Source organism: Chelmon rostratus, chromosome 5, assembly GCF_017976325.1.
Source record: "Chelmon rostratus isolate fCheRos1 chromosome 5, fCheRos1.pri, whole genome shotgun sequence".
In the NCBI taxonomy this organism is placed as follows: domain Eukaryota; kingdom Metazoa; phylum Chordata; class Actinopteri; order Chaetodontiformes; family Chaetodontidae; genus Chelmon; species Chelmon rostratus.
The window spans coordinates 25897273-25915525 of record NC_055662.1 but is presented as its reverse complement, the minus strand read 5'-3'; the positions used below and the strand labels follow the sequence as shown (position 1 = coordinate 25915525).

The 18253-nt window shown below is 43.1% G+C and overlaps 1 protein-coding gene across 1 annotated transcript; it reads right to left on the bottom strand.

Moving 5' to 3' along the window:
- Nucleotides 1-1553: 1553 nt before the first annotated feature.
- Nucleotides 1554-17882, bottom strand: gfpt1 (glutamine--fructose-6-phosphate transaminase 1). The gene is made up of 19 exons (XM_041937082.1): nt 17814-17882; nt 15448-15555; nt 14795-14902; nt 14553-14678; nt 14356-14414; nt 14130-14264; nt 13980-14041; nt 13817-13896; nt 13613-13721; nt 13310-13473; nt 11344-11439; nt 10854-10951; nt 10560-10680; nt 10004-10161; nt 7448-7562; nt 6912-7039; nt 6412-6579; nt 5590-5751; nt 1554-3611 (listed from the first exon to the last, which is right to left on the bottom strand). Exons 1-19 carry the CDS (start codon nt 17818-17820, stop codon nt 3567-3569), a joined length of 2049 nt encoding a protein of 682 aa, XP_041793016.1. The 5' UTR covers nt 17821-17882; the 3' UTR covers nt 1554-3566.
- Between the last annotated feature and the right edge of the window lie 371 nt (nt 17883-18253).

The following is an 18253-nucleotide window of genomic DNA, read 5'->3' as shown; positions in this document are numbered from 1 at the left end:
TCCTCTGGTGTTGTGCTGCGTGTTTGTTTGGGGAGGAATTTGAGTTGCGTTCTTCATCAGTATGAACCCTTGACCTTAATTAGGGACTGACAGTTTATCAGAGAGATTTTTCTGCTGTCAGCTCCATAAGAGAGGCCAGCTTTGTGTTAAACCAACACTAACTGGCGGCTGGCCTGCATGCAGCTTTCGTGGTAGATTAGATTAAATCAAAAATCAGCTCATTTGTGTTCAGGTTGTGCACTGAGATCATTCAGTATTCAAACACAAATCTGTGCGCTTATCTCTGGCTTTAAACGGTTCATCATCAGGGAAAGTTTTTAACTAAAAACACAGGTTGTCATTGCTGTCGACGTCACGTCCACAGATGCTTTTAGACCACTTCAATAGTTGTCTCTCAAAGTCCAACTCAGCAGAAAGTTTCATCATATCAGATGTTTGAATTCATGACTCTATAGTATCATCATGAGAGCCACACAGGACAAAGTATTAATTTCACCAGCTCCATCTCTTGGTATTGAATCTAAAGTCTTGTGGCTTTGGAGAGACCCTCACAGATTGTTCTAAATCCTAAAAAAGTGCGTCAAAAATGAGGAAGAAACACCACACGTCTCTCCCTGCGGTGTTTGTCTGTGCCGGATCGCTGACACGCTGACTGGGATGCATAAATACATCGTTAGTGTTATTCGTTGCATCTGTGCTCTCCCTGCTGTGACAAGTCTAAATGTTTGTGATTAATCAAAGGATCCAGAATCACTTCACAACAGGTCATGATTTAGACACCTGCTGATAGTTCAATCCCACCCAGACAGCATAAAGCAGCTGTTGGTTGGTACACATGGTGACAGCTGCAGCACACATCTTACCTGAAATGCTTCAGATGATGCTCTTTATAGATGAAAAACTACCCACAATGCTCCCCGTGTTTGGAGAATGGAGGGTGCCTTTGTTCAAAGCTGCGGCCGCCTTCTCTAATTACTCTGCAGCTGCGATTGAAGCCATCGTTGTGGTTAGTCAGTGCAATGAAATCCTTCTGAGCGTCGCACTTGCTTTCACCAACAGTTTAGCTTTCTACCTTTCAACCATGCTGAGGCTGAATGCATTCCTCAGGCTTACGCTGGCAGGTGTGCGCCTCTCACGTGAGGAGCTGAACCAGCACGGACTCTCGAGCCGCTCCACCTGGCCTTCATCACAGACCTCCAGAAGCAGCAGCTGCTCTCCTCTGCGCTGTGGAGGAGGGAGAAGTGTGAGGTGGTTGAAGTCGGCGCTGCATGGCGTGCCTGCACTCTGCAGGTGTTCGCTGTCTGTCTGCAGGACCCTTATCCATGTGGCACTATCAGCTCTGCGGAGTGACTCCAGGCCCAGCGTCTCCACCATTAGGACTTTATGTGTCTGCATCAGATCATTACTGTCCACCTTACAGACTGTGACCGGTTACTCTGCACAGGTACTTGGAATTGTTTGGGATGTGTCATCGCTTATAAGCAGCCTCTGAATGTCTCCTGTACCTGAACTCTTTCTATATAACGTACAGAAAACATGAAACTAACCGAAAATGATTTGCAAACTTTTAATATCATTCCAAATGTAATTCTACGACTCTACTGTTTTTATCTGAATAAAATAATTGTACGATTTTTGCAGCCCACTCTAATCAAGCACAATATTTGGCATCATTGTCGGGATGTGTGAGACTACGACGAGCATGAACAACTGCACCTTTTCATCGAATGAGCTCGGACACTCAAAAAGGGAAGTACATGACACTTTATTGCATCAGTTCCACTAACACATAGTGCCCCCACTCTCTCAGTAACCCAACAGGTGTTGCTAGGATTCAGTGCAGCTTCCTTTGTCAGTGCCTCCAGTCATGAATCTGCTAATATATGTGGGCTACAGAAGTACCAACATTGTCCAGTTTTCAAACCCTTTCACTGGCTCAGAAGAAGCTCAATGTTTGGGAACACAAATGCAAAAATCGAGTTAAGGCTTGATTGCAAAAGCAAGATAAATATGATAAACTGAAAATATGCGATGGACTAAAGGACAAAACAAGCAGCTCCTATTTCTTCACTACTGTGTGTGTGTGTGTGTGTGTGTACAATGGCACGTTTTCCTTGGCTTTTGAAACACATTTGAGATCGTACACACACACACACACAGCTGGCATCTGAGTTTTGATCTAAATAAACATCTACAGTCTGACACACTGCCATAAAACTATGTATATGCCCCCTCTTCACAGCACACAATCTACAGGCATCACTACAGGTTTGGCTACAAAAACACAGAATCAACATATAAAATATATGTTTTGGTTTACATCTGCCAAAGCCACTGTAGAGATTTTTGGTTCAAATTACAGTAATGTTCACATTTCAAATCAAAGAGTAACTTCAGTAATATAACAATCTTTTTTTTTTTTTTAAAAGACAAACAAATATAACAAAAGAAAAAAAAAACTTGCTTCAAATGGTCCCAATATTGCAGAAGTCATGGTGGCAGGGTGCGGGCTGGCAGCTGGGTGCAACTTCTACTCTACAGATAAACTCTTCATCTCGCTTTAATTACTTCAGTTTTTAGTTTAAATGTAAACTGGAGACATGGAGTCTCTCTTTTGAGGTGTGAGGCGAGCAGGTTAAACATAAGAATCAAAAACTAAATTGTGCACAAATAGCTTTAAAGCACATACTAAGAAGTAGAAACAGTGTATGGTAAACAAAATGTCACGCTCTGGTGCAAGTGGCTCACTAAACGAGGTGTATTCTCGTTAACTGAGCTGACCAAGACCAGAGTTTGAAATCCGAAACAGTCAGTTTAAACACAAGAGCAAGCTTTTGCAACCTACCCAAGAAGACTTTACACAGTAGTGTATTCACAAGCTTTTCTGTGATCTAACTGCTGCTGCTCCTGCTGTAAATTCTGTGTCCTCAGAAGAAAGTCCAAGAGAGAAACTGAGTCAAAACTGGCAAACTGCACTGCAATTATGAAGCGGTGACCTGTGGCTTGGAATGATTTAAGACTCGTTTACTTCAACTGTGGAGTGAAGACACTTCAGATGATTAGCTGCCAAAGAAAAATATCCCAACTAAACTACAAATCATTGCACTAAAGACAAAAAAAAGAGCCAGTAAGGTCTTTAAATCCTAATTTCTGTCAGTCAACAGCTTTAACATCAGCCCCGAGACGCTCCCAGTGAGACTAATAAGCACAAATATACAAGGAGGGCTTGCTCGCAAGTTATGAGCATGAATGTGATTATTCCCAAACGGTCAGAGTAATGAAGATAATGTCAGCGCCAGCCCAAACCGTGCCATCTCAGACAAACAACTTCTCCAACAATAATACGACAATGATGCCAAAGGGTTCTGACAAAAGAGACAGTGAGATACAGATAGTATACAACAGTGAGATACACGACTGTTGGGTAAAAGATTAAAAAGAGCCGTGACACTAGACACATAAATGGAACATCGTCTTCTCTTGATTTCTGCATAGCGACGCTCCCTCGCCGTCTCTTTGAATGTGTGTCTGCCAGGCTTTTGTTGTTCGGTGATGAATGGTGCGGCTCACTCTACTGTCACAGACTTGGCCAGGTTTCTTGGACAGTCCACCTGTATTTAAACAGAAGAGGTCGTTTACTACATGACAAACAACGGCTGTATGGATGGTCAGCAAGTAATGAAGGAGTCGTGCTGCTGACTAAAGGTTTTCACATCTATAGTTTATTTGCTGTGGTCTGAATTAGTTGACGAGTTGGTGCGTTTTCCCCTTGACTCTGTTTCTTTTCATGCAGAGAAAAATCCAAGCAAACCCAACTGTAGAACTAAAGTCACGTGAGAACGTTCACTTAATGGTCAGATGTGGGAACAAGAACGTAAATATAGGAAGAAGGTCCTGCAGGAGGTCCATTGGTCAAATACAACATACTACATTGCACTAATCCGGACACGACTAGACCAAACCTGACCTTAGCTCATTCTCCATCTATTTGCTGGCAACTTAAAATTCACTCATCCGCATCCTGCTACCAAAAAAGCACACCTACTACAGGAGCCTTTTCACTCAAACTTGCAGAGTACGCCTAGTAGCTGGATTGGATCGAGGTCAGACCACGTTCCCACCACAAACAAACTGCTCCACAGTTCGCTTGGGTCCAGGCCGAGACCAACCTCCCCCTCACAAGGGCTCGATTGACAGCTTTCACACCAGCCCAAAACAACCACACTGATCGGACAAACGCACCGCAGATATGGCAGCAAACCCTCAGCCAGAACACTTCTCATCATTTCGGATAACTGGACGTATTCAAAAAACAAACAAACAAACAAACAAAAAAAAGAGGTGGGCGTGCAATGGAGCTGTGTGCACATAAATGTTTGCTTCTCTGCCAGAGCAGCAGTGCAATCTAGCACGGCTGTGAACAGCTATTGACTTAAAAACACGAGCTATCTGGGCTGCGTTGTCAGGACATCTCTCTGAAGTGAAGTGCTCCACAAGAAGCATCAACACTGGCTATACTTTCATGCTGCGCTTCAGTTAAGCTGTTTACTTTGACCTTTGTCATGCTGTAGTACAGCAAAGCCAGTTAAGTATACAAAAGAAACAGCGAGTCCAATCCCATTTAAACAGCGGTCTAAAAATGGAGAAAGAAACAATAAAACAGTCATAGCTGGTGTTCTTTGCCAGCAGGTTTTTTTTTTGTTATCTAAAGTTTGAATTTGTGCACAGATTGAGGGGTTTACACGTACAAACCCGATCCCCAAAAAGTTGGGAATTTGCTAATCCTTTCTGACACATACTCAATTGAAAACAGTACAAAGACAATATACGTTATGTTTTACCTCATCATTGTCATTGATTTTTGTAAATATATACTTATTCTGAAGTTGATGCAGCAAACAGGTAAACAGGCTGATTGGTAACAGGTGATAGTATGATATGATGATTGGGTGTGAAAGGAGCATCCTGGAAAGGCTCAGAGGTTCACAGCGAGGATGGAGCGAGGTTCAACACTTTGTGAACGCGTGATTGGATAAAAGAGATAAATACATGGGCTCAGGAACACTTCATGAATCTGTTGTCGGTAAACACAGTTCATTTGCTAACGGTTGCATTCTGAATTATTTACATTTTACACAGCGTCACAACTTTTTTTGGAAATGGGGTTGTAATTAAAGACCTCACTATCACTTTCATCACTGTGTTCTGATATAATAAGTTTACTCAAAATCAGATGAGTTAAAAACACAATGACCAGCATATATAAACACTGCATGTTGTTTATTTCTGGCTTGGGTGCACAGCCAGACAATCGGGTCCACTGACCTTAGTGCAACAACACATCTCCATTATAATGAGGTGCAGCATCTTTTGAAGATTTCACCTCTAAATGTGGATTTGTTCTGTCTACTTCACTTAACTGAACAGTGTGTGTAAACCCGATGCTAAAGTTTTTTGTCAGGATGACGACTGCAGGCACAAATGGTGAGAAGCTGATTTTTTTACCCTGCTTGTATTTGACAGATGAGGTAATAAATCTCATGTGGCAAAGCAGTCCGTTACCGCCGAGCCTGAAGGGACAGCACTTACGTCGTAACCTCGGAGGACGGCCAGGTGGAAGGACAGCAGCTGCAGCGGGATGACGCTCAGGACGCCCTGCAGGCAGTCCACGCAGTGAGGCACTTTGATGGTGCGGCTGGAGTTCTTGATGGTCTCGTAATCGTCTTTGTCACAGATCACAATGGGGCGGCCCTGTAAATCAAAGAAAACCAACTGTCAGCGTGATCCCGTTCGCAAAAAGCTGAATGTAAGAAGTACCTGCCCACCCGCTGCCGCTCTTCTCATCTGATTTTCACACCTCTTAAACCCACATCTGCTGCACATTATTAACAGGGATGATGTCACGCTGAAGTGATCCCTCCCTTGTATTTATTGAAGTGAAGGATCAGAGGTGTGGCACAGACAGGACTGTGAAAATTAACCTCACGTGCAAAATGTGCTGCTGTCATCAAATGTTCAGCGAGTTTAAAATGTAAATACTGAAGATTTGAACATTGGACGTTCTCGTTCACAGCGACAGCACAGAAGTAAAACAGACCTACTTATAAAATCAAAATTCTAATGAGTCGACCAAGTGAGTTTCTGCAGTGGGACGCTGTACACTTTTAGTGCCACAGATCAGCTTCAGTGAGGGAAAAAATCTGCAGGGTTCATTAGTGCTGCAGCAGGATTTTTAAAGCCGGATTATAATTTTAGGGGAACATCACAACAGGACTGATGATACTATATCATCTCTCTTTGTAGGAATTACAGTCTTAAACATTTCGCTTTAATATATCATAAATATATCAACATTTATGATAAAGTATCCATTACATTTGATTTTTTGGGGGGTATGTGTATAGGGCTTACCTGGCGAGCTACAACTTGCTGCAGGGCGTTCTGACATTTGGTGTAGGTGTGGTCCCTCATGATGATCATGATGACCGGCATGAGTTTATCCACCAGGGCCAGCGGACCGTGTTTCAGCTCTCCGGCCAGGATTCCCTCTGAATGCATGTACGTGATTTCCTTGATTTTCTACATGGAATTAAAAACAGCCACAGGTTAAGAAAAGCTCAGTAAATGTTGTACTCATTGTGGTTTACATAAGTTTATTATTCAAAGGAGGAATGAGATGTCAGAATTATCTGTAATATACTGTGGCTCACTGCAGAAATCCATCCAGTCTGGTTTCTCAGAACATAAAAAGGTAAAATATGTCTTACAGTCTGGTATCACTTTTACGAAGCCCTCCAGAGACACGAGGCTCATCAGTGATATGTAAAATAAGAGCGTTAATCTTGCTCACGTCAGAAGAAACAAACATTCAGGTGGAGCTGGCTGAAAAAAAAAAGGTTGTAGTTTCTCACCAGTGCTCCTTCCAGGCAGGTAGCATAATGGTAGCCTCTGCCCATGATCAGTACACTCTTCTGCTGGTACAGCTCTGTCGCAAGCTTCTGGATCTCATCGTCCAAACTGAGGACCTCCTTAATCAGATCTAACAGGGACAGAACAGAAAAACAGATATGATTGAGGATGTTTAAAAAAGTGGGATGAACAAAACTAAATAATCTTGAATAAAATGCTGCTCCAACATTCTGCTGCTGTCACGTGGACTCATAATGTTGGGCAGGGAGAGGCAGAGTGGCCAGACATTCTGCATTAGTTTACCATTATGGACATGCCATCATATGCTTTAGATCCAGAGAAGCATGCGAGGGCCTACAGCCAACAGCTCCTCTTGCCTCTCATTTCTGAGCTTCCTCTTCAAGAGGATTGTTTGCACAAACTACAAAAAAACCAAACAGGCTTCGGATGGACAAGCTGGTTTTCCACCCGTGTACATTTTAATCTCACCTGTGATCAGGATTTCCTGTTTGAACAAGAATACTGGTGGCTTGTTTACCTGGAAGCACTCTCAGGCCCTGGATTATCTCACGGCGTCTGGGCTGCACGGAAATCCTGTCATCGCACATCAAGAGTGCAAACATGATCAGGGCCACGAACTGGCTGGTGTAGGCCTGCAGGGCACAAAGTCAGAAGAGCAAAGTGTACGTGTTCATAGTCATCTTTTTATGTTTCTTATCCAGGGATTGATTAACAGCTGTTCGATGACGTGTGCGTCAATGCAGAAATGCTATAAAACTACCACGGGACACTGCAATATTACTTGTTGTCACTTGTTTGCTAAAGGTGCAGTAGTTTTCCTGCTTTGCAGCACAACAATGAATACAAAGGAGCAACCACATCCTGACTTGAGCCTCTCTTTCAGTAGAGTCCTGAGTCTGTGCTTCTTGTCTCCCCAAGAACTCCAGCTAATAATCTGCACCAGATGAGACATGGCAGGAGAGGTGGGTTTTAGTACACGCCAAGCAGAATTAAAATGCATGCTGCTGAGCTCAGTCGAGCTAACGCTGCTCATCCTGGAAAACTTTGTGAGCGCACAACATCCCATCAGAGAGCACGCTCTCTGATCGCTCTGGAAATGTAACCGCTCACAAGCCCAGCACATCTGAGACTCCATGCCTGTCGTCATCACCGCCCACTCCCTCTCTGTTCCTTCATCTGCGAGCACGTTTGGAGGCCTTCCATGCCCATTTGGGGGATTTAATCAGCGCTCGGGTGAAGCCAAGTCATTTCACGGGACCCTCCAGACTCAGAAATGCCTGTGTCTACAGCCAAGAAAATAGCTGTAAAACCATTGCGCTGTTTTTTTTTTTCCCCTAACAGCACGCTAACCACAGTCCCTCAGAACTCTGACAGTCTGCACTGTTGGGTCAGATGTGGCAACATATTTAATCCACACATAGTAAACTGTGGTGTTTTTCTGTGTTCATGTCACCAACTTTTTTCATGCAGAACTGTTATCCTGCAAAGATGACCACCCTTACATACAGCTGAAACACGAACAGATTTCTGTCACGCAGAAACAGTTGTGGATCAGAAGACAAACTTTGTAACCCAGTAAATTCCCAATGGATAAAACTGGTAATGGTAATTCATGAAGGCAGTCTTCTTCCATTTACTGTCAGCTGACCTGCCAGAAGGATTTGCCTTTTGATAGCATCAAAGTATTTTGCCTCAAGTCTCAATTTATTCCATAAATCCTGAATGTGATCAGAGGAATTGGGAAAAAAAACTTCTCTTTTTCTTTTTTCCTTTCTTCTAGTCCACAAAAAAACCCCCCTCAAATTATCATGAAACAGAGGAAATGGAGGCCAAGTAGATGAATTTGGAGTCATTTAGCAGTTGGGTGCGATACGCGTTCTCCAGTGATTTGATGAGCTCGGTTGTGCAGCATTTGGTGGAGTCAGGGTGTGGGGATGTGGCCCAGCCAGCCAAGCAGTAAATGATGGCGTCTCTGAGGCGTGCTCTGGGGCTTTGGAGCAGCGCGAGAGTCGCTGAGCCAAGCCCAAGGGCTGGGCCAGGGAGGGACCTGCTGCACTCTCTCCCCCTCTCTCCTCACTGGGGCTCCACCACCTCTCCGCTCTGCTCCCAGTCCGAACTGGCAAGTACTTTTGGTTTAGAGAAGACGGTGGGGGGAGAGGCAGAAAACTAAAGATCCTAGCTTTACATGAGTTAAGATGAGAATATCAGGCTTCTTCAACTTCCCGTGGGATCAGAGCGGAGGAAAATGTCAGCTTCCAAGAGGCGGGGCCAGACTCACAATGGAGTTTTCATCTGGGTTTCATTCAGTGTCAGTGGGCGTCGAGTTCATTTATGAGATGATACAACAAATCGATGAACAGTTTCTTTGAGCTCAGTGTAACAGGCAGTTCACCGGAAATATAGAAAAACATGATTCTTCTGACTCAGGAGCCATCTGTCTATGCAGATATTCATGGTGCAATTTGATGTGAGGTAACTGATTAACCCTGACGAAAACGTGGCAGTTCTCATTGACAACAGAACAATAAGTTCAGTGGGGTCTGGGTGAGTTAGTGGTTCCTGGAAAAAGTACATAAACATGTCTGCTGGTTGTTTGCATCCACTTCAAATGTCAGTTAGACAAATGGTAGATGTACATCAGTTAAAACTAGAGCTGCAACCAACTGCAAGAAAGCAGAAAATTAACATGCGAAGCTGGATCAAACACATTTTTGCATTAAAAACTGACTTGAACAACTGACCATCAAATTTGTTGCTGATTCATTTTCTCTTTATTAACTAATCATTTCAGCTGTAATTAAAACAGACAGTCTGAACTATTGTGAGTTACTCTCATAACTTCAGGCAAGAAGAGTTAGTTAATTGTATTTCATAGCAGCAGTCTGTGAAGAAGGAAAATAAATTCATTGCATTTCGTGCAACCTAACCCTTTATCTGAAAAATGCATGTTTGTGTGTGTCCTACGTCATGTAAGATAATGTAGGTACATTCCACATAGAAATTTCCCACCTAACACAGAAATGATTCACATGTGTGCTGTTTGTGTCTTAATGTAAAAACATCAACGACTCACCTTGGTGCTGGCTACTCCGATCTCAGGGCCGGCGTTGATGTGGACTCCGCAGTCGGTCTCCCTGGAGATGGAGCTGCCAACTGTGTTGGTGACGCCCACAGTCAGAGCTCCCCTCTCCTTACAGTAGCGCAGGGCCATGAGGCTGTCAGCAGTCTCCCCTGGAGGATTAGCAGGAATGGAAAAACATAACAGTTTATGCAGTGTAACAATTCTGACAATAAAATTATGCTAATTTATTACTTTGTTAGGAAACAGCTTTTGCAACGCACAAGCCTCAGATTTGAAACAGCTTCACAGAACAACCATTAAAGAAATATCACAGAACTTGCAAAAATAATATCAGCCCCAAAATGACCCCACAAACATTTAGAAGACTATTTCAGAGCAGTAAATGCACAGAAAACTTGACTGCACAAGTCTGAATTAACAATTTGCTGAGACTCAAGCTGAGCGCAAGAAGAATCAGGAAGAGCCAGAACGGCTCCCAGGGATGGAAAGAGGAAGACAACTGGGGAATGTGCACTCGATCAAGTCCAAATGGCACCAGCCTCCCCACCTGACTGGCTGATAAAGAAGCAGACGTCGTCTCGGAAGACAGGAGTGTTCCTGTCCAGGAAGTCGCTGGCCAGCTCCACCATGACAGGCAGCTCGGTCAGCTCCTCCAGGACCTGACGGGTCTGGGAAAGCAACAGAGCAGTGCTCAGCATCATTCCGTTAGAACAAGGAAGTCGAGCTGAAGAGCAGAAAATGTGGCAGCACACAAACCTCACACCTGTGTCCACAATAGACATGTTTCCATTATGTGCATTGACACCAAAGAAGAGAAAGCATTCGGTTAGCTGCTACTCACCGCCACCCCAGCATGGTAACTGGTGCCGCATGCAATGAGGATAAGTCGCCGACACCTCTGGATCTCTTTGATGTGGTCCTTCAGTCCACCTAGGATCACTGAAAAGCAAACCGAGCAGCTAATCCATCATTCTGCCGCCTTATTTTCCACGTCATTGAAAAAAGGCCCAAAAAGAGCCCATGAGAAAAAAAAATATCACTGACAAGTCACATATTTTACTTTTTACACTCATGTAGCTCTGTTAAAGCTATTCAAGCACAGTGAGGAAAAACCACAAAGTTTAGCTTGGAAGTCAACTGAGACAAAACTAAGATTAATATGACATGAAGTGGTTTGCAGGTAACCGAGATAATCATTGTGATCTTATGTGCTTTTCTCTTCTGAAATCCTGACCTGCAGAGCAAAAAGCATGAAGGCACAAACGCTGCATTTGTAGGTGTGTTATTACATGTATGCTCCACTGAGAAAACTAACCAGACCCCACTCTGACCTGTGTTATTGTCGAAGTTGACTCTCCCTCTCATGGTGTTGACCACAGACTCTGGCTGCTCAAAGATCTCTTTCTGCATGAAGGAGCTGTAGTTGCCTGTGGTGGGAGGATCAGAAATCAGGGGAACATTTCCAACACTAGTTTTAAAAAAAAACAAAAAAAAAAAAAAAGGTAAATGCCTCTTAAGAACACAGTGATGGACTTTTTATAAAGTGTGAGTCCACATGAGGCCGTCTGAGAAAGGTCTTGTTGACACACATTAAGGACCTGAAAATGCAAACCACAGCCTCCTGGAGGAGCAAGAAAAACCATTACAGTGTTTCACTGATAATCAGGCTCTCCTGGAAATGTAGGAATTTGCTGTCTTTTTGTTGCTTTATTAACATATTCAGAGCCTTGTTGTAGCTCACCCCCTTAAATGACGGAAAAACAAGCATGAGACATCAAGGAGATAGTGTTTTTCCATCAATAATAAACTGTGACAGTGAAATATGCGAGCGTTTGTCAGCCTGCCTCTGACAGCAATTTGGGTCATGAGAATTAGGTTATTCAGCAGAAAGGCTCCAGAAACTGAAACGGAGGAGAGAGGCTGAGTAATGACAGGACCACAAAGGAATGTCGAGACCAGCCAACATCAGTTTACCTCTGCCCTCTGCTGGATTACTGAGGAAGAGTCAGTGGAGGAGGAGGAGAGACGCAAATTAATGAAAGCTACTGCAGCAGTGACAAATTTTTCATTGTATGAAAAGCTGCCTGTCAGCTTAAAGGCTGCAGAGTGCACTTTTTATATTAAGCCTACTAATTTAAGTATGTAGCTGTGGGACAATGCAAACAATTTTGATTTGAGCAATACATTTTGGTCCCGTTTGGAGCTGCAACAATTTGTTGACTCAGTTATTTTTTTCAAGCAAAAATGCCAAATGTTTGCTGGTTGCAGCTTCTCAAATAAGAGGATTTGTGATCATACATCACGTATAAGATATTTTTTGTTTTGGACTGTTGATTGGATAAAACGAGCCATTTAAAAGACTTTGGGATGAAGGAAGTTCTGATGGATGATTTTCACTACTTTTTGACTTTAAGATTAAACGATAAATTGAGAAAATATTCGTCAGATAATGAAAATACAGCCCTAGTTCCCTTTAAGCTGCTTCCTTGATGAGAGTTACACAACATGTCTGGAGTCTAAATGAGGCTACAGCCATCAGCCAGTTAGCTATCTTACTTTAGCTTAGCAGAAAGAGTGGAAACAGGAGGGAACAGCTAATCTGGCTCTAACAAAAACTCACTTATTAACATGTTAACACTTTTGTTTAATCTGTATAAAAAACTGTGCAAACATCAACAGGTTTTATGGGGCGGTCGTGTGCCTGACTAGTTCTTGGCTGGGACCAGTAACTTTGTAAAGTCTCCACTGGTTGCCTGTCAACTGGTCCCAGCCAAGAAACAGTCAGCAACACAACTACCACTTCAAAGGTGAACTGTAAAATGTAATTGTCAAACTCTGTATAGAAAGAGTTATAATTGCTGTAAAAACTCTGAAATAAAATCTGAAATTTACACTTTATCTTCATTAATTTTTGTTTAATCTAAAATCTGGTATGTTGGAGTACAAAACTAAAAACACCATAAAATGCTTAATTGTCCATTTACAAACTGACTGCACAAGATGTGAGGGTGATAAAAGTCCTGCAACTCAGGGGTCATTTTAATGGCTTCCCTGGGTCTACAGCTGATTCTGGAGGGTTGTAACTAGCTGGATGATAACAAGGATGGCTTCAGGGCTGGATGTTAAAAGCCAGTTCAGCTAAATAAGCAGCCGGTCTCCCATTAAGACTTACACAATAATAACAGGGTTCAGGACAAAATTACAAGGCAGAGCACCAATGATTTATAAGCAAATATGTCCAGGGGAAATAAGTGGTGGTGAGAACATGCACTGAACAAAAGCTGACCTTCCACTCACCCTTCATGATCTGCTGTAGCTCCATCTGCAGGGTCTGGACGGCGCGGGCTGGATAGTCTCCGGCCGTACGCTTAATCCTGTGGATGGACAAGCGGCCATCCATCACGGCAGCCACGTCGTCGTCCTCCAGGAAGATCACGCGGTTAGTGTGCTCGATCACTGCACTGTCGTGATGAGAGAGGTGGACCACAAACATCAAACATTTGATTCAAACTCTACAGTGAAAGCTGAGACGTATGGAACTGGGGAGCTTGTTTAATAGGGAGTGTTTGGACGCTGCAAAAGGTGGATGCAAAGGCTTGCCTTGCATCAGAGGCAAAGTAGTACTCCACAGCTTTCTCATCCACAGGGAACAGGGAGGTGTCCTGGTCTGTCCTGGGTAGGGCACTGCTGCCCTTCTTGTCTTTACCAGCTGAGTGAAAAAAAACGAAAAGAAAACCGGGCCTCAGTCACACTTATGCGATCACATGTGGACAATTTAGACTATAAGCAGAAATTAAAACTTACAGGAGCAGTAGACCACAGGAATATGATCTGTGGACAGCTTGTGATCACTCCTCACTCCCATCAGCAGGGGACTTCCCCTCCTGCACAGTAACATTTGTATGAGTCAACAATATCTTTATCTGCAAAAACTGACAACAGTTTGACAGCATCGGCGGGAGCGTACCTTGTGCCAACTGCCTCTCCGGGGTAGTGCACACTCTTGAAGACCAGGGCAAAGGCTCCCTCCTGGCAGGTGAAAGAACAAACACATCAGACAGGCTCTTTAATCTGCTGAAAACTTCAGGAGCAGAGGTGTGCACGAGCAGGCCCTTACCAGCTGCTGGATCACCTGCTCCACCAATGTAGTGAAACTGATGTCCTCATTCTCCCGGTTGTCATACATGTACTTCACCAGCTTGGCGATGGTCTCTGTGTCAGTCTCTGACTCAAACTCATAGCCTTTGCTCTCCTGTGGAGACAGAGAGAGAGTTAGTCCTGTCATCTCTCTGCGGGATGGATGGAAAGACGTCTAGAATAGTAAATGAAAGATATGTGCTCACCAGGAATTTCCGCAGGTCTTTGTAGTTGGTGATAATTCCATTGTGAATGACAATGAACTCTGCAGACCAGAAAGATTATCATAAACTTTAAGATCAAGATACCTGCACCCAGGTAAAAAAGGGAGCTATTGTATAATACAATGTAAAAAGTTTAGCTGTGTGGAGTGACTTAGCCTTTTATTTCTGACACAACTGACCATTTGTCTTGTCAGATCTATGTGGATGGCTGTTAACCGGGCTCGGCACACCGTGGGTGGCCCAGCGGGTGTGAGCAATGCCGATGTGAACGTCAAACTCCACATCCAGGTCAAGATCCTGCTGTTCTAAAGGTCAAACACACACAGCACGCACAATATTAAGCATCCCAGTTGTACCACAGTAAAAAGGACGACAAATCAAGGCTCCATTTGTTAATGACTGATTCTTCATCTCAGCTTACTGTGGATCTCCTCATCAAGAACCTTCACTTTTCCACGTTGCTTGATCAGATGGATAGACTTGGCATTTGACTCCCAGTCCTTACCATTACCGCCATCAATTCCCACACCTAAGAAAATTCCAAAATAAGAAATAGCATGAGAATTACAGTGATCACAAGCCCTGCAGTATCAACACTATTGTGGTGCTATCACCAATTTGCATGTAATATCAAGTGTTTTTTTTTGTCCAAGATCAGTACAGATCTCCAACATAGCATGCTGCCGCACTCGACTAATGCATGGAGAAAATCTGTAACACCTGCATGGAATGAAGATAGACGTAACACACAGCAAACCGGCTCCAGCGGTGGTGCAGTGAGTCTAACAGCCGCAGCATCATAACAGCTGCTCAATAATTTACAGTTCTAACAAATAAAGCATATGCTTATCCTGCTTTAATATTATATTACCACCTCGCCATGTGGTAATAAATAAACTCGAACTTGACACCTGATGCCTGACATACAATAAATACTATCAGCAAATTGGTGCCATTATCAGAATAACTGTCCTTCTGGTAAACAGTGAGGTGACACTGAAGGAAAGAGACCTGATTAAGAAAAAAGAAAAAAAAAGGTGTGTTGGTGATAACAGCCTTTCCCGTCTATCTCACCCGCTGAGTCATAGCCTCGGTACTCCAGACGTTGCAGGCCTTTGAGGAGGATCTCAAGGATCTCACGGCGAGTCCTTGGCACATGGTAGTTGAGATAGGCAAAGATTCCTTCCAAGAGAGAGGAACATCATGTCAAGATTCAGTGCTGTGTTCTTCTTTTAAAGTCTGTAAAGAAGTGCGGCTGAACACACAGTTCGATGGAAATGCCTGCTAGCATGGTACATCCATGTGACAGAGCTGTCGTTCGCAGCCCTGGTATCATCCAAATAAGTGCGCACCACTTCATGTAGGTAAGTAATCTGCGCTCTACTGTTATTTATTACATTAGACAAAACTTCACACATGAAAAACAAAAATCTTTACTCACTTTGTTCAGTGTTTAAATAAAAAAAATGCTTGGAATCATTAATTTCGATAAACATTTAAAAAACAAAACAAAAACACGTTAAAATCATTCTGTCAGAATATAGTCGATATATGATAACAATAAATTTCTGATCTACGCTAAAGACAAGAATTAATATGTTATTAAGTTATTATGCAGTTAGGTTATTATGTTAGTAAGAAAAGTCAAAGTGGCACAAGAATTATTTAGTGATGTCAACCTCTGCTACTTAGCAACTCTATAGTGGGTAAAGCCTGAGAAACCAGTCTTACAGGAGAGGTTACCGCACTAGAAAAACAGATAATGTTCTTCTATCTTGGTACACAGACCTGCTTTGAGACAATGGAGTTTATCTATAGACATGGAGTTTGGCAAGCTGATACCTCCTCCCTAGTAAAGGTGTGGAAAAGGAAGTGACTGTCCCAGAAATGCAACCTCATTCGGGATGCTTTCATTTTGGCCTTGACAGGGGCCTCACCTTAACTAGCCAAAGGGAAGGTCTGAAATACAGCCCTGTTATACAGCTAGGCACTGACAGATTAATGCAAATGCAGAGCCAGAGGGCCGCCTGGTTCAACAGAGCATTCATTCACAACAGCAGGCGATCAAGGAAGGCAGTTAGGGGCAAATCGCGAAGGGAAAGTTTTGCAGCAAGAAGGCAGAAATCACAAGATTCACCATGGCTTAAGAAGCAGGTTTAAAGAGAATAAAAATTGACCACAACAAAGCAACATCTTAATATGAGACTAGATATTAATATTAATAGAACAGCATTTGTTTTGGTGGCCTAAGAATACCAACCAGTCAATCCGGTCTGCTTAGTGTACTCAGAGATTGTTGTGACAGCGATAAGAGAGAGCGAGGCATCACTTATCAGTCGGTGTGTGAGAGAAGGTGACAGATAAAAGCAAAGAATTTCCCAAACTGAGCATGACCAATGGCATCATTTTCCAGGCACTAACTCAACAGTAGTAATAGTACTCAATAGTTAAGGCTCTGTGAAGGATTTGATTTTATCATACACGGCAGACAATACAGCCAGTACTTCTAGAATATAATGTAAAACTTAATAAAGTATGGCTACAATACACCAAAATTCACTCACACTCAGGTTTGACTGTTGTGAAGTGTTTACTTGTGTCTTTCCTCTATGATCCATCAGTGGAAAAAAACAGTGGTGTGTGACCAGACGGGGGATCTTTCCTTGTGAAGATCTGGTACATTTTCATTAAACTTTACGGCCAACCAACATTACGGTTCCAGCAAACTCTTCTATCTTTCTGTCTCATAATGAATGCGATAGTAAAGCGAAGCAATCGGAATGTTTATTACCTGGTTTAGTGGAACTCGACACATCTGGCTCACGCACGTGAATATCACCAGTTAAACTGGGACACCAGCGTGTTAATTATTTACGTTCAAGCATCGGACACCTCTATTCTTACTTTCATTTTTAAAAACAAAAGCATGAGGGAGACTAAAGGGAGCGAGGGAGACGCGATAAAACACAATGTCAATGTTAAATCACAGTTAGGTCCAATAACTTAACGCTGAATGAACAAACCAGAGTGGCTAGCGCTACGATTTAGTGGAAAGTTACGCGATGAACGTAGCGTCACCGCAAACCACGTAAACTGTCTAATGTTAGCAGGAAGAAAGCGGGACGTTATTTTAACGTCACAGACAGATGTCGACTTGCCGTTAGACACTCTTGACTTACAATCACACTGCTAGCACGTACAGTAAAATCAAACACTGGCTGCTTCGTATTTGACAAGCTAACAGCATCAGTAGCACCAGCTCATCTTCGCGAAGTCAGGTTAGCCACACCTCGCTAATTTCAACTGCTAATTGCACCTTTAGCCTGAACTAACGATGCCAGCTGTGTTTCCAATTTGACTTACTTGCTGTTCTGATAAAGAGGTAGTAAGATAGTTTCCACAGAATAATATAAATGTAGAATTCAGTGTTCAGTACTCACCACACATGTCTACAGTTCGGGTGCCAGTTGCAGCTACTCGGGTAGCTGGGAACGCCTGTCACATAAGCTTCGCCCCCTTCTTGTTTCACTGAATCAGAGCCAACCGGCTTCTTCCATGGCGCCATCTGATTGGTCCAGAGGCGTGTCAGTCGGCTGTACCTATCGATGCAGGCATTCCTGACGTGGCAGATCGTGGGCAGGATACCCAGCAGACCTCGCTGCTGATATAAAATAACATCACTGCGTAACGGGCCTGCGCTCCCTGTCGACTGCAAATCACTGTCAAATCTGGGAAAACAATGCAGCATTATAACTACTTGTCAGTTACTGCTAAGATTAATTGAGTAATCATTTATCACTGTCCAATGAAAAATGCACGTAAAGCCCTCAGTAAAAGGATGTGTCCAGGATTAAAAAGATAACAAATAAAAATCTGTGTT